We start from the raw sequence: 12,772 nt of genomic DNA on the forward strand, positions 1-12,772 counted from the left end.
ACAGTCTAAGTTTTAAAATAAGCAACACTGGAATTCAAACTAGACTTCGCTGTGGACAAAATAGATACGATGCTTTCTGAACTGAAGGAGAATGGAGTACCCCTGTGAAGAGGAAATGGTGACAGCTTTGTGTTGCACATTCAGGGACAGCTTTCACAGGTCACATTCTTTATAACAAACTGATATTTCTAGCCTTTTGCCAGTTTCTTTGCTTAAAAAAAAAAAAACTATCAGAATATATTCCAATTCAGTTATCAGATTTATGGAAGAGTTGTTTAACAGATTTAAATCTTGAAAGGATTATTTGGTTTATCACCATTCCAGAGTATCAAAGCTATATAATATTTCCTGGTAATCTTGAATTATTTAATGTAACTGCATCTATGGATTATAGGAAATATGCTTAAATTCTTTTAGTTGATTTTTACTTGGGGAGACTAAAATGATTACTGAGACACAAAAATTTTGTGCTGTCTTTACCTTTGCTGGATGAGAGCATTCAGTTTTCTTGATTTTACTGTTTTAGAATAAAAGAGCAATAGCCACTTTGTTGTGTTTTATACATCATGCAACGTGGTGCTCAGCAGATAATATAGCTTTATGGACAGACTCAGTATCTTGGGGGTCTGAAAATAGCTAAATTACTATAAACATTCCAGAAATCGCTGTTATTTCTTTCCAAAGTATGTGGAAATTCTCTTGAAGATTATAAGGTTATTTTAGGCAAGTTGCATGTTTTTCCAGATGACATATTTTGAAAATCATTACATCTCAGTTTTCAGGTGGATTTTATTGTTTATGTATGTAAACTTAATAGATTGTACTATTCAAATTTTATGTGTGTTCTCTACTTATTTATATTTAATCATGAAGAATTTATTGCTGTTATCTCTACACATGCTTTTATGTCGGCTTTTTATCAGCTGGACTCCTTTTGAATTAAGGATAACATCAAAGTAATAAATATAGAACACAGTGTGAATGAAGAACATCTTGTGTTTTGCATAATGATAATTAGGTGAGCATCCAGTGTCTTGGAAAATGGGCCTTTTTATTACCTGTGTTAGAGTATTGTAGTGGAAGGCTTTTAGTGGACTTATAGTGGATTATTAGTGGAATTTTTTTAGTGGATTATAGCTATGCTTGGAAGCAGTTATGAAGCTTGGTTGAGTCAGCTTTTACTGAGGAGGTGAGACTTGGCCTTCTATTTGCACAAAACCAGAAGATTATTCTCTGCATGAAAACTACTGCAGTATTTGCTAAGGATGTAATTTGAAGGCTCAGCGGTTAGCTTAGCTAAAGCTTGCTGTAAAGAATGTCTGTGAGTACTAGGAGGAAGATAAAATTGCAAATGATAAGTACTTGTTGCTGTCCTATACTCCGTTTCCCCTAGTTGTTCTTTTACGTTAGACTGCAGCTTTGGTTTCTGTGTTCCTAGTCAAATACTGCTGAGCAGAAGCTGTGTGCTCAGGAGAGACCTGCTGGAGGAGTGAGCACATATGGGCAGCCAGGCTGGATGATTGTACAGCACTGGAGTATCTGCTTGTGGGTTTGGTGGGGGAGTGTTGTTTTGTTTTTTTAAAGGAATCTATCACTTCAGTTTTCATCAGAATGATCTCAACAAAGACCCATGCAACATGTTTAACTCGTGATACATGCTGATGTACTGGTAGAGTGCAAGATTTATAGATATTTTAGATATATTTGAAAGATCCTAACCTGAAATAAATTTTTATGCTGAAGGCAATAATAGCTTTGTTTATACAAAGTGGGGTGAGATTCCTCCAGCTATAGGCACTTTCTTGAACCCAGGTATCTGTGTTACTGGAGAATGTAAACACATAATTTAACAATAGCTGTTAAACACAGAATGGTCTGTGTGGACTCCCCACTCCATTCTTTTTTATCCTGTAGCTGTACAACCCAGTCATCAGAAAGTGCTGTCTGAAGGTTGGGATTGTTTTATTTTTATAAACACAACCTACAGTAAATTCACTGGTTTCTAGGTGCATCCTGCCAGACTTCATGTAATACATTAGTAGCCATTTAGTAAGACTGAATATTCAGTCAACACTCTGAGTTATGATTATAACTATAAACAAATAAAGCTGCTTTTGGATGCTTCAGCAACAGTGATGACAAACCACTGTGCTGCTTGTGACTAGCTAGAAGACTGTGACACATTCCCTGGAAACTGAATTATGTAGTAATTCATACTTCTGTGCTCTCTGAACTTGCTTATTGTAATTCTTTTGTCTAGGTATGAAGCCACACATCTAAGGGGCCTGATTAGCACATAACACAGTTGCTGGCTGCATGGTAGCCTGGCAGAATACTGGGACCCTGCTGCTCTTGGGGTACCCTGACTTTTCATAAGTGCATTCCTTTGCACGGTTTTCTCTGCTTTGGAGTCAGTCAAGTCTCTTCTTTCTCATCTTCCTTTCCTGACTGTGATACATTACTGCCATGATGTTCCACTGAAATGTTGGGGCTGGAAAGAATAGGAAACCATGGCTTTAATGGTGGCACTCAGGACTAAATTCCTTAACTCCCAGGGAGTTCTTTGCCAGTGGGTAAGTGCTTTCCTTTTTTAACTGCTGCACATAAGTGCCAAACTCACTTGTGAACTCATGCCATGTTTCATTCAGGCATGGAGGGAAGATGATCTATAAACAGTTTTCAGAATTTTAAAACATAATGTGAAAGTAAATGCTTCCTAATTGAATGCTAAAAAGTTAATTGTGTGCAGTTCTATCTCTAAGGTCAGATTTTGCTCTAAGAGTTTAGAGGGTTAGTTTTATGGTCTGTTTTACCACACAAACCTACCAGGGCAAAGACAAATAAATATTCTAGATTAGTACTCTGTGAATAAATGTGGAAGTAGCTTCATTTTGGTTTGGTTTTGTTTTGCTTAGTTTGAAATAGATAGTTGCTTGCAAAATCTTATAAAGCTAGGATTAATTTCACAAGCTTTAGCAATGCACCATATTCTTCCATTTTTTCAATACCCTTCATCTAAGTTTAGAACTACATACGAATTTTAAGGCACCACCACCAAGAGTTCTAATAGCAATTACTGTTGTCAGTGTCACATTTGAAACTCTAATTCATCCACTTTACAAATATAAATGAACCCAAAATAAATCCCTGGCTTCTCAGATAAGTCAAGTTTATTTGAAGCTCACACACTCGCTAGTATTCTGTTCCTGAAGGTATTAGACAACATAAGAAGTAGGGATGACTGTAGGAGCAGTTGTAGCCTCTGGTGGGTGGGTTCTTCTCACAGCTGTTCATTCCAGAGTCTCATTGTGCTGCTCTCTCCTTTTTTTTTTCTGATGTTCTTGTGGCTAAGAATGTTCTCGGGGTACTCACATGGTATGTACTCCAGCCATAACTTCATTTTCAACCCTAACATTTCCATAATAGTGTGCTCTCTGCATAGTGTGGGTATCGATAAGCACCTGCTTGGCTAAGGGTATTTTAGGGCGATAGGATGGTGGTAGCCAGGAAGTCAAAAATAGCTGACAAGACTGTTGTGCTTTCTTTGGGGAGGCTGTGCATTGTATGCACTTATCACTTGCCAAAGGTGTTATTTCACTCAGCATTACCAATCTTTTTTAATCAAACTTTTCGTCATAACATGCAAATTTTGAGCCTTTTTTTTTTTTGTAGTAGTAGTAATAAGAATTTTCATTGAGTGAAAACACACATTTCATATTTGACTAACATGTTAAAAACATCTTATCTAGGTGACAATTTTAGGCCCATATTAGAAAACTTGGAATAATGACTTCTTCAGCAAATATAGCTGTACTCAAAATCTTATTATCTTGAGAGCTTCTTGTAATCCGTAGCCAGCTGAATGCAAACTCTACGAAAGACCCCCTGATTCTCTAGTGTTCTGGGCTGGAAACTCTGTGGTTCCTTCATTTGCACCAATTATTGGCTTACATATATGAAGAATAGATTTTAGTTTAGTAGCATTGTACCCACATCTATGTAATGAACCGCATAGCCCATGTTAAATAGTTCAGTGTCAGCTGGGGGATATGTTGTTGTCATTGAGCTGTAGAGTCACGTATAACAGCAGCACAGTCATTATCAGACAATACCCAAAGGCTTTGAGTCTTCAGTCCATGGAATTGTTGGGACTTCCCTGTAAGGGTGGTGGAGGTGTTCTTGGATTGTGAATAAATTGATCTGTGAGATTACTTCACAGCTGTGCTTTGTGTACATAGGGATTGGGTCCTTACCTTAACAATTTCATTGAAGACATTAGTAAGATCTTTAGAAGTATCATAGAATCATAGAATGATTTGGGTTGGGAAGGGCCTTAAAAATCATCTTGTTCCAACCCCCCTGCCACGGGCAGGGTCACCTTCCACTAGGCCAGGTTGGCCAAAGCTCCATCCAACCCGGCCTTGAACATTTCCAGGGATGGGGCATCCAGAATGTCCCTTGTAACATTGTCCAGTGCCTTACCACCCACACGGTAAAGAACTTCTTCCGACTAGACTGGACTGGACTGGACTGGACTGGAATGGTTAGGGTTGGAAAGGACCTTAAGATCATATAGTTACAAACCCCCTGCTATGGGCAGGGACACCTCCCACTAAGTAGGTAGTCTATGTCCCTCCTGTGCTGAGCACTCCACAGCTGGATGCAGTATACCAGGTGGGAACTCATGAGAGCAGAATAGAGGGGGAGCATCACCTGCCTTGAACTGCTGGCCATGCTTCTTTGGATGTGGCCCCTGAATTAAAATAAAGTAGTATGGTCCATGCTTTACTGCCATAGGAGTTCGTAATTTGCATTGCTACTTGTGACTGTAGCTGTTTACTTCTCATGAAGTGTTACACGTGCCTACAGACTGGGAGGATCAGGAAAATAATTTCTTTGGATTGCATTTGAACCAGGTGCTAGAGGGCTTTTGTTTTAATTGCGAATTTATTATGGAAAACAACTTATCCAAAAGGAGAGGTTCAGTGGAAAAATCTGCAACCAGGCTATACATCCCTGTACTACCCTCTGTTTAGCAGTATTATTGCAGTTTCAGCAACTGCTTCTGTGAAAAACTGCTGTTAGAAAAGCATTTAATATAAAATATGAAGTGGATTAATGCAAATTATGAGCCAGGAATAAGAAGGAAACATCATGTTACTCATGTGCTCTTACCAAACCTCAAGCAAATGCTTTACAAACCACAGTTCAGTTTTCTGTTCCAGCTTTTCAGATTCCAGTATGTGATTGTTTCTCAACCAATTTGGATGCTGCTGCACTTTTCCTCTTGGTTTTAAGAGGTCAAAAGAAAGAAGAAACTAAGAATGATCTGAAAAAATTAGACTTTCCTGTGAATACTGGTGAAGTTGTGATTACAAGTAGAAATCTGCCTAACTCAATCTAGTAAGGTTTTTGTGTAAACTTTTAGTAATTTTTTCCCTCAGTGAATTGTCTCAAAGACATATTTATTGTTATGTGCAGTTTTTGAGCTGTCATTCCAAGTCCGCAAGTAATAAAACCATAACAACCACCGAAATAATAGTTATGTGGATTTGTAGCATTTCAATTGATGAGTAAACCATTCCAGTATATTGGCATTTGGCCACTTTGCTATGTAATAGTGTTTCTTATGAAGTATTGCCATAGCAACAGATCTGGATGACACTGAGTAGCTGGTTGCTGCTGACTGTTGGAAATAAAGCAGACTTTTAGCAACACATGTGTAATGTCTGAAGGTAAAGGAACCCAAAATAAATGCCTGTGCTCTACTGAGAATGTATGGGGTACATCAAGCCAAAGTCTGACTTACTGAGTTATGAATTGAATCCTTCTGTGAAAGTGTTTCTGTACGGTAAAAACAAACTCATGTATGCTAGTAATATGTGCAACAGTTGAAATCTGAGAATAAAATAAAGGAAAACTGAGAGAAATTGTATTGCAGATGATTTTAAGCAAAAAATATCAGTTCCTTTAAAGGCTTTAAGACTTCTAGTACTATAGGAAATGCTTCTGGATGGGTAATTTCAATGGAAAAGCTTTTTGGGCAAAGAGGATACAGTGAAGATTAAAAACTTCACTTGCTCTCCTGAAAAACCAGCAAGTGAAAAAAGGCATGAGAAGCAGAAAATGCAATTAATTCAAATGAAGCTGAAACCTTTTTTTGATTAGTGGACTTTTGTTTAGAACTGTATTTCTTGGTTACTAAGACATTGAGTATTTGTTATGTAACACAGCCAGCTTAAAAATTTAACAGAGGGTTTAGATCAATATAGCGAAGTAATATCTTTAGATGCAGGGATTGTCACAAGTCTAGCAAAGGCAAAGCCTCTGGGGAAATATTTTTTCTCTCTCTGTTCATAAGTCCACTTCAGAGAGAGAAAAATACAGTCACTGTATGTATCTTTGCAGGTCATAGCAGAATTTACTCTCACAGTAGCATAATATCGTGCCTTCCAAATGAAGTACTTACATTAAAGTGTAGAAGAAACACACTTTCAAGATTGAAATTTAATTTTCTGATAGTCTAATAGTCAGTTTGTCTTTTTTTTTTTTTTTCATTCTAAAGATAAAAATACAGACATTACTGTAAAGGATAACATGGATGATTTCGGCCTTCGAGATACATTAAGCATTGCATCAACAGACTCCTTTGTTTCCACAGCTGAGGTAAGACTCTTAAAGATTGTTTCTTTAAAGTTTCATTGATCTGTTTGAACAGTAAATAGGCAAATTTATTTTTTTTTCCTAATTATTATAAGCAGAATATGTTTCTCTTATGGGGAAAACCAGAAATTTTCCTTGCTTAGCTGTAACCAGCTTCTGAGCAGTTTGAGTTACGAAGTTGGGATCAATTTGCCTTTTTTTCTTTCCCATTTTTCTTTTTTGCTTTGTGCACTGGCAGGATGTTTCCCCAGCTCCTTCTGAAAAGAAGTTGCTTTTGAAAAACAGATTTTCATGAGTGAAGAAGCACAATCAGTTGAGGCTATAGTAGTTCCTTTCACCATGAATTGCATTTTTCTATTCTCATTTTTTTCCAGCTGCTTTACCCTAACATAAGGATGTGTGAAGAACACTTTGTCATTTTTGGAGTTTGTTTTTTTCCCAAGAGGAAATAGTTAGAAATTGACAGCTACCTATTTTAGTAAGTGCCATGCACAATATAATACAGTAAATCGAACTTTCACTAATCTTAGATAAGACCACAAAGGATGCATAAAGAAATAATCTTGGATTACAGGGCATTGTCTATCAGCTGATATCTGCTGCAGCTCCCTTGAAGTATTTGAAAGAATTTTATATACAGCAACAAACTTATTTAAATGAGAAATATCTCATTTTATAGTCTCTCAGGAGCTGGAGTGATCTTGAATAGCACTCTTTTCCAAATTGCAGGAAAGGCAATTGGTCTCAATAGATACATTTTGTGTTAGATATTGCTTTCATATATGCACTACAACTAAGCTACTAAACTTAGTTGTAAGAAGAGATGTGCATACATGTTCTTTGCAATTACCGTTTTGGCTGTCTATTATATGGTTTGTTTTTTCCAAAACACAATTACCTTGATTTAGTAATTCACATTAACTTGTGATTATCTTAACTTAGTAATTCACATTAAGTTGTGATAGTATGCCTAGCATTCATTTCTAAGACTGTGTCTATAGAGACTGGTTACTCTTGCCTGTCATTTGGACAAGACCACAGTTCAAGCTTGCTTCAGCTCTTACCAGCTCTTGGGAGGAGTTGTAAGCAATTAGTTTGTACACTTGGTATCTTTTGTGTTTTCTTTTCCCCATGAACTTTCCTGGTGTTTTTGCAAGTACATGAAGATGAGAACAATCCATTATGCTCATTTGTGGGTTTTGGCTTAAAAAAAGACGAAATAAAAAACAAAGCCCAGAGTGTATCACCTCAGTATAATCACCATCCTGTCCCAAAGCTGAATTGTCTCAGTGTTTGATAAAGAAATGTTTGTGTCAAAATTGGCAACAGAATTGTATTTACATATCCTGAAAAATATTGTGCACATTTTGATACCTCAATGCCACTTCTGTCAACTCTTTCTTCCAGAGCAAAGTTATGAGGATTTTCTCTTTCTTTCCAGCTGTCACAGCCTTTGCCAATAGAACAAGCTCTCTGATCTCCTTTCTCAGATTTTATTGAAGAATCTATTAAAATTCTCAGCTGATAGGAGTCCTGAACATTAAGAAAGCTAAAAACAACTTGAAGTTTAGTGTTCAAACCAGAACACCAGCAAAATTTTGGATTAAATATGAATCACTAGGCTTAAACTACAGGGCCAGTTAGTTCTCAGGTAGTAGCTACTGAGGCATCGTTCTGTGGCACAGGTAAAATAAAGCTGTGAATTGGTCTTCTTTTATGAATATAGTGTTACATTGATGTAAAGTTTTTTCCATCCTCTGGGGGAGAAAATGCTTTGAGTTAGTACTGCAAATAACTGTGTCAATGAGAGAGTAATAACCACTTCCCAGTGTATTTCAGCTATTAGTAAAGAACAGTAATTGCTTTAATGTAACTGGATTAGAATTGACATACTAGATTTTTCTGTTCTAGACTTGATGACAGGTAGCTTCTTGCTTATCTACATCTTTCATTTTTATTCTTTCATTTGCAAAAAAGTGGAATGTTTCAGGCTAAGAGGTCTGAGGCTTTTTCAGCTGTGGATTTGTCTCAGCTCATGGACCAATAGGCAGTTGTTCTTCTACCCTGTGCTCCCTGATTGCAGTTACAATTTTAGTGATCTCCTGAACTGTTGTGTGCTGATAGAAATGTTTAGCGAAGTTTTTAAATCTGAAATTCATACCTGTGTGTATGCTGCCCTGTGATTTTGCCCTACGGGAATCATTAGTGATTTCGCATTCTGGGAAATTACAAAGTAGCAGCATTTTCTGTGGTCACATTGTCTTCCTTCTACATTGCATCCTATCCCCAGCAGCAGGGCTAAGACTCCGGTTTTTGAGACTGGAAGCCATATTCATGTTTCAGTGCTGACACACAGTCAAGTCAAATTTAGTTCACTGCCCTCAGGAAAGATAACAGCAAAGATACAGGGAAACCTAAAACAAGACAAGGATGTTTTGATGGAAATTAATAGGAATACAGCTTAGGAGGCAACAGGAATGTTGTCCTGTGTTATGTTAGGACAAAACATAGGAAGATGGCTTTCAAGAAGAGAACTATGCAAAACTGGGACAGTTGGCAGAGTTTAACTCACATGCCCTTTTGATGAGCTCTACAGGATAGCAGCAGGGTATTCCAAAACTTCATCTTGGCTATGGATAATAATCAAGAGGATTCTGAGGATCATTCACTTGATGACTTCTTAAACAGAATTGTGTCAGTTGGACACCTACAATACCCAGGTGTCTGCTGAATCCTTATAAAGATGAGCCAGGCATACAGTTGCCATCCCCAAGCCCAAACAGATTTGTTCCTGAGTACATTTGAGGCTCCTAGAAGCACAGCAAAAGGGATGGAAAGCACAACCATTTGCCCTAATTAACTTACTGATACCATATACTGTGATAAATAATTGTATTTTCTTCCCTATTTTAGGCCATCTGCCATCAACTTGTGTTTGAGGGTTAGTATTCTTTTCATATTCTTGCTATCTCATCCACTGTGTGATCAAAATAGCCACCACCTTTGGCGAGAATACAGCAGTGAGTGTGCCAGATAAAGGTCTCCACCCTCTCTTTCCTGGCTTCTTTTCCATCTTTCCAATAGAAGCTCTTTCCTGCTCACCCTGACAGTGAGCTTCATTGCTGCCTCTCCATTGTCAGTGCAGATGCATTTATCATGTCTTATTTTCATATCTTGACTAGAACTGAATCAGTAGTTCTATTATCAAATAAAATTTGCTTTCTTTATCAAAATGTTAACTCAGTCCAAAGTGAAGGAGATTTTTTGATTTGTGAATAAAGCCTTAGTTTCTCCATTTTTTACAAGTAATTCCTTTACTAAGGTTGTCTTTTTCTCAGTTCAAATCTATTAAAACAGTGCAGAAACAAGCAGGCTTTGGTAACAGGGAAAGAACACCAGTTTCCATATGCCTGTAATTATTTGGATATGGCACCAAAACCGTCAAAGTGTGTTATACCGAATTTTAGATTCAGAAAGTACTCAAAAATAACCCTGTTAATGAAAAGTAGGGTTACCCTTTTCCTGGTTTCCAGGTAGATGTTTTATTCCTTTCCTGAAATAGGGACCACGAGAGGGAGTAATGCAGGCAAGTAATAGTAGAGTGTGTTCCTACAGTATTTTTAAGTGAGATTTTTGGTGGTTTGGGGTTGTTTTTTTTTTTTTTTTGTATTTCACCACAAAAATCAGAGAGAAGCCTTGCTGTGTTCTGACTGCCCTCAGAATTGTGACCATGATCACTGACTGGATCTTCTCAGGACTTGCTGTTCTCATCCTGGTCACTTCCTCCATGTTCATGTCACCTGCCCAGTTTGACATGAATTATTGTCTTACCTTAGAAACAAATGAAGTACAGCAGTTCTGTAGTCGTAGCATGCCCTGGGATTGTAAGCAGCTCCTTATTGTAACAACTTTAATGAGGTATTGAGCTGCCTCATATTTATAGCCTTAAAACCTGTGAAGAGAGGAAAGAATTAATCCCAAATTCTTTCATTCTGCTAACAGTAATACTGCTTCTTTGAAAAAGCTGTACCTGAAGTGCTCCTAACCACTGCCTACTACTTTGGCCAAACTCAAAAGATTTTAGGGTGTCCGCTGAAGCTTGATATCCAGTAATAAAGCTTGTGCATATCATCATCAGAGACTTTCCACCTCCCAATAATGTCAGTGGTGTTAGAGGCAACAGAAAAGTTCTGCTCTGAGAAACGTCTCCCATTCCTATGTCCTGTCTAACAAATTCCTCAAACTTCATGCTTCATTTCTGTTGGATTTTGGGGTAGTTTTTCTATTATTTGTCTTGTGCATGCTTATAGATGTTACTGCTGTTGAAAGGATTCCATTATGGAGAAAAGTTTTCCAGGTGGCAATGAAGAGTGGTCAGTGGGAACCAGGTTCCTTTGATTCCACCAAGGACAGCTGTGCTTGCTTTCTGTATGGCTATGAATAGAACAACTTAGATCAACAAGTCATTAAGTGATGCTCTAAAAGCTTTACAATGAATAATAAAATTTAAAAATCTAGGGTTGATCCTGAAATCTTAGCTACGTATGGTATTTACATAGTATATTAAATGTTTTCATTTCTAGGACATGCAGGAGTTTCCTCTAATAACCACTGTGTTCCTATAGGCTGACTGCTCATACTGTACAGGTTTTATTTCTTAGAAAATATACGTAACATTTGTAACAAATCCCATGTATTAGCACTGAACTAATTGTTGTACCATGATACCTCCTTGTAGGCAATATGTAGGCAAGTGCCAGACACAGCACATATCCCAGGATTATTCCACGTGGCAAAGAGTAGTACCGCCGCTGATGCACACAACATAGTGAATTCACTTTCTTCATTATGCTTAAAATTAATAAAGTTGCAGTAATAATTCAGATAAAATAATGTTCTGGATGTGTGTTTTCCTCAAAAAAAAAGGTATCAGGTGTCTTGTAATATATACAAGTAATTATAGAAATTTGTGAAAATACATTAGCTTCCTTCCTGGTTTATTCCAGATAATAAGAATGCACCACTTTATCGTTGAAGTTTATCGAAGTACTGTCTCAAATGTTTTAGTTGGCAATCACCGTCACATGTTTGAATTCCTAGAACATGTTTCACACTCATTCTGCAGCTGATCATGTTTAAAAATATATATATATTTTAAAGGATATAAATGCCCAGAGAAAAGTGATCATCAGGCTCTTTAATATAGGATAAGCATAGTTTCTCAGAATGCAAGGAATGCTGACTGTGCCAGTAAATTGACCTTTTTATTAGTGGGAGCAAGGAAGAATTCCAAAAGGTCTAGCAATGTTTATTTTTGTTACATTCAAGTGGGTGGTTATTTTGGTAGCCAACAAGATCTTGATGCACAGCTGAGAATTTTTTCTATTTATTAATAAGCAGCTTGTGGGTGACAAATAAGGGTGCTGAGTCTGTTCATTAGACCAAAGCAGCCAGGGAATCCCAAGCTTTAAAACTATAGCAAGTTCAAGAGGTTTCATGCTTTACAACAGTGGTTGCAGCATCTCTTAACTAGCAGATGCAGCTGTAAAGCTGAGCTGCCCAGAGAAGACTGATCAGCATCTGAACAAAACCAGCCCATGTTGTAATCCTTGAAGACTGTTTTCCTTCACTGTGTGTAGAGGCACAAGTTATCACTACAAGCTTTGAAGTTTTGAAGATGTACATAGTATTTCAACATAATCACAGAATCACAGAATCCCAAGGGTTGGAAGGGACCTAAAAAGATCATCTAGTCCAACCCCCCTGCAAGAGCAGGGTAACCTACAGTACATCACACAGGAACTTGTCCAGGCGGGCCTTGAATATCTCCAGTGTAGGAGACTCCACAACCCCCCTGGGCAACCTGTTCCAGTGCTCTGTCACTCTTACAGTAAAGAAGTTCTTCCTGATGTTAACGTGGAACTTCCTATGCTCCAGTTTACACCCATTGCCCCTTGTCCTATCACTGGATATAATGAAGTTAGGTATCCACTGGATGTCATCATAAATGTCCCATGCAGTGGTCACCAGCTACTGCCTTTCTTGAGCCTAGAATGGATGGAAGTAAACCATTACAAGACTAGATTGCCAATATGGATAATTCATTTTT

At 37.6% G+C, this 12,772-nt stretch overlaps 1 protein-coding gene across 4 annotated transcripts in view; it reads left to right on the top strand.

Annotated features, from left to right (window-relative positions):
* The window catches only part of MIGA1 (mitoguardin 1), a 42,094-nt gene that overhangs the window by 17,080 nt on the left and 12,242 nt on the right, over positions 1 to 12,772 (top strand). For all 4 annotated transcript variants that reach the window (XM_065673627.1, XM_065673626.1, XM_065673625.1 and 1 more), the window contains exon 8: positions 6,566 to 6,666. In XM_065673627.1, coding sequence (XP_065529699.1) covers positions 6,566 to 6,666 — 101 coding nt within the window. The remainder of the gene's footprint in view (positions 1 to 6,565; positions 6,667 to 12,772) is intronic.

Source organism: Lathamus discolor, chromosome 3, assembly GCF_037157495.1.
Source record: "Lathamus discolor isolate bLatDis1 chromosome 3, bLatDis1.hap1, whole genome shotgun sequence".
In the NCBI taxonomy this organism is placed as follows: domain Eukaryota; kingdom Metazoa; phylum Chordata; class Aves; order Psittaciformes; family Psittacidae; genus Lathamus; species Lathamus discolor.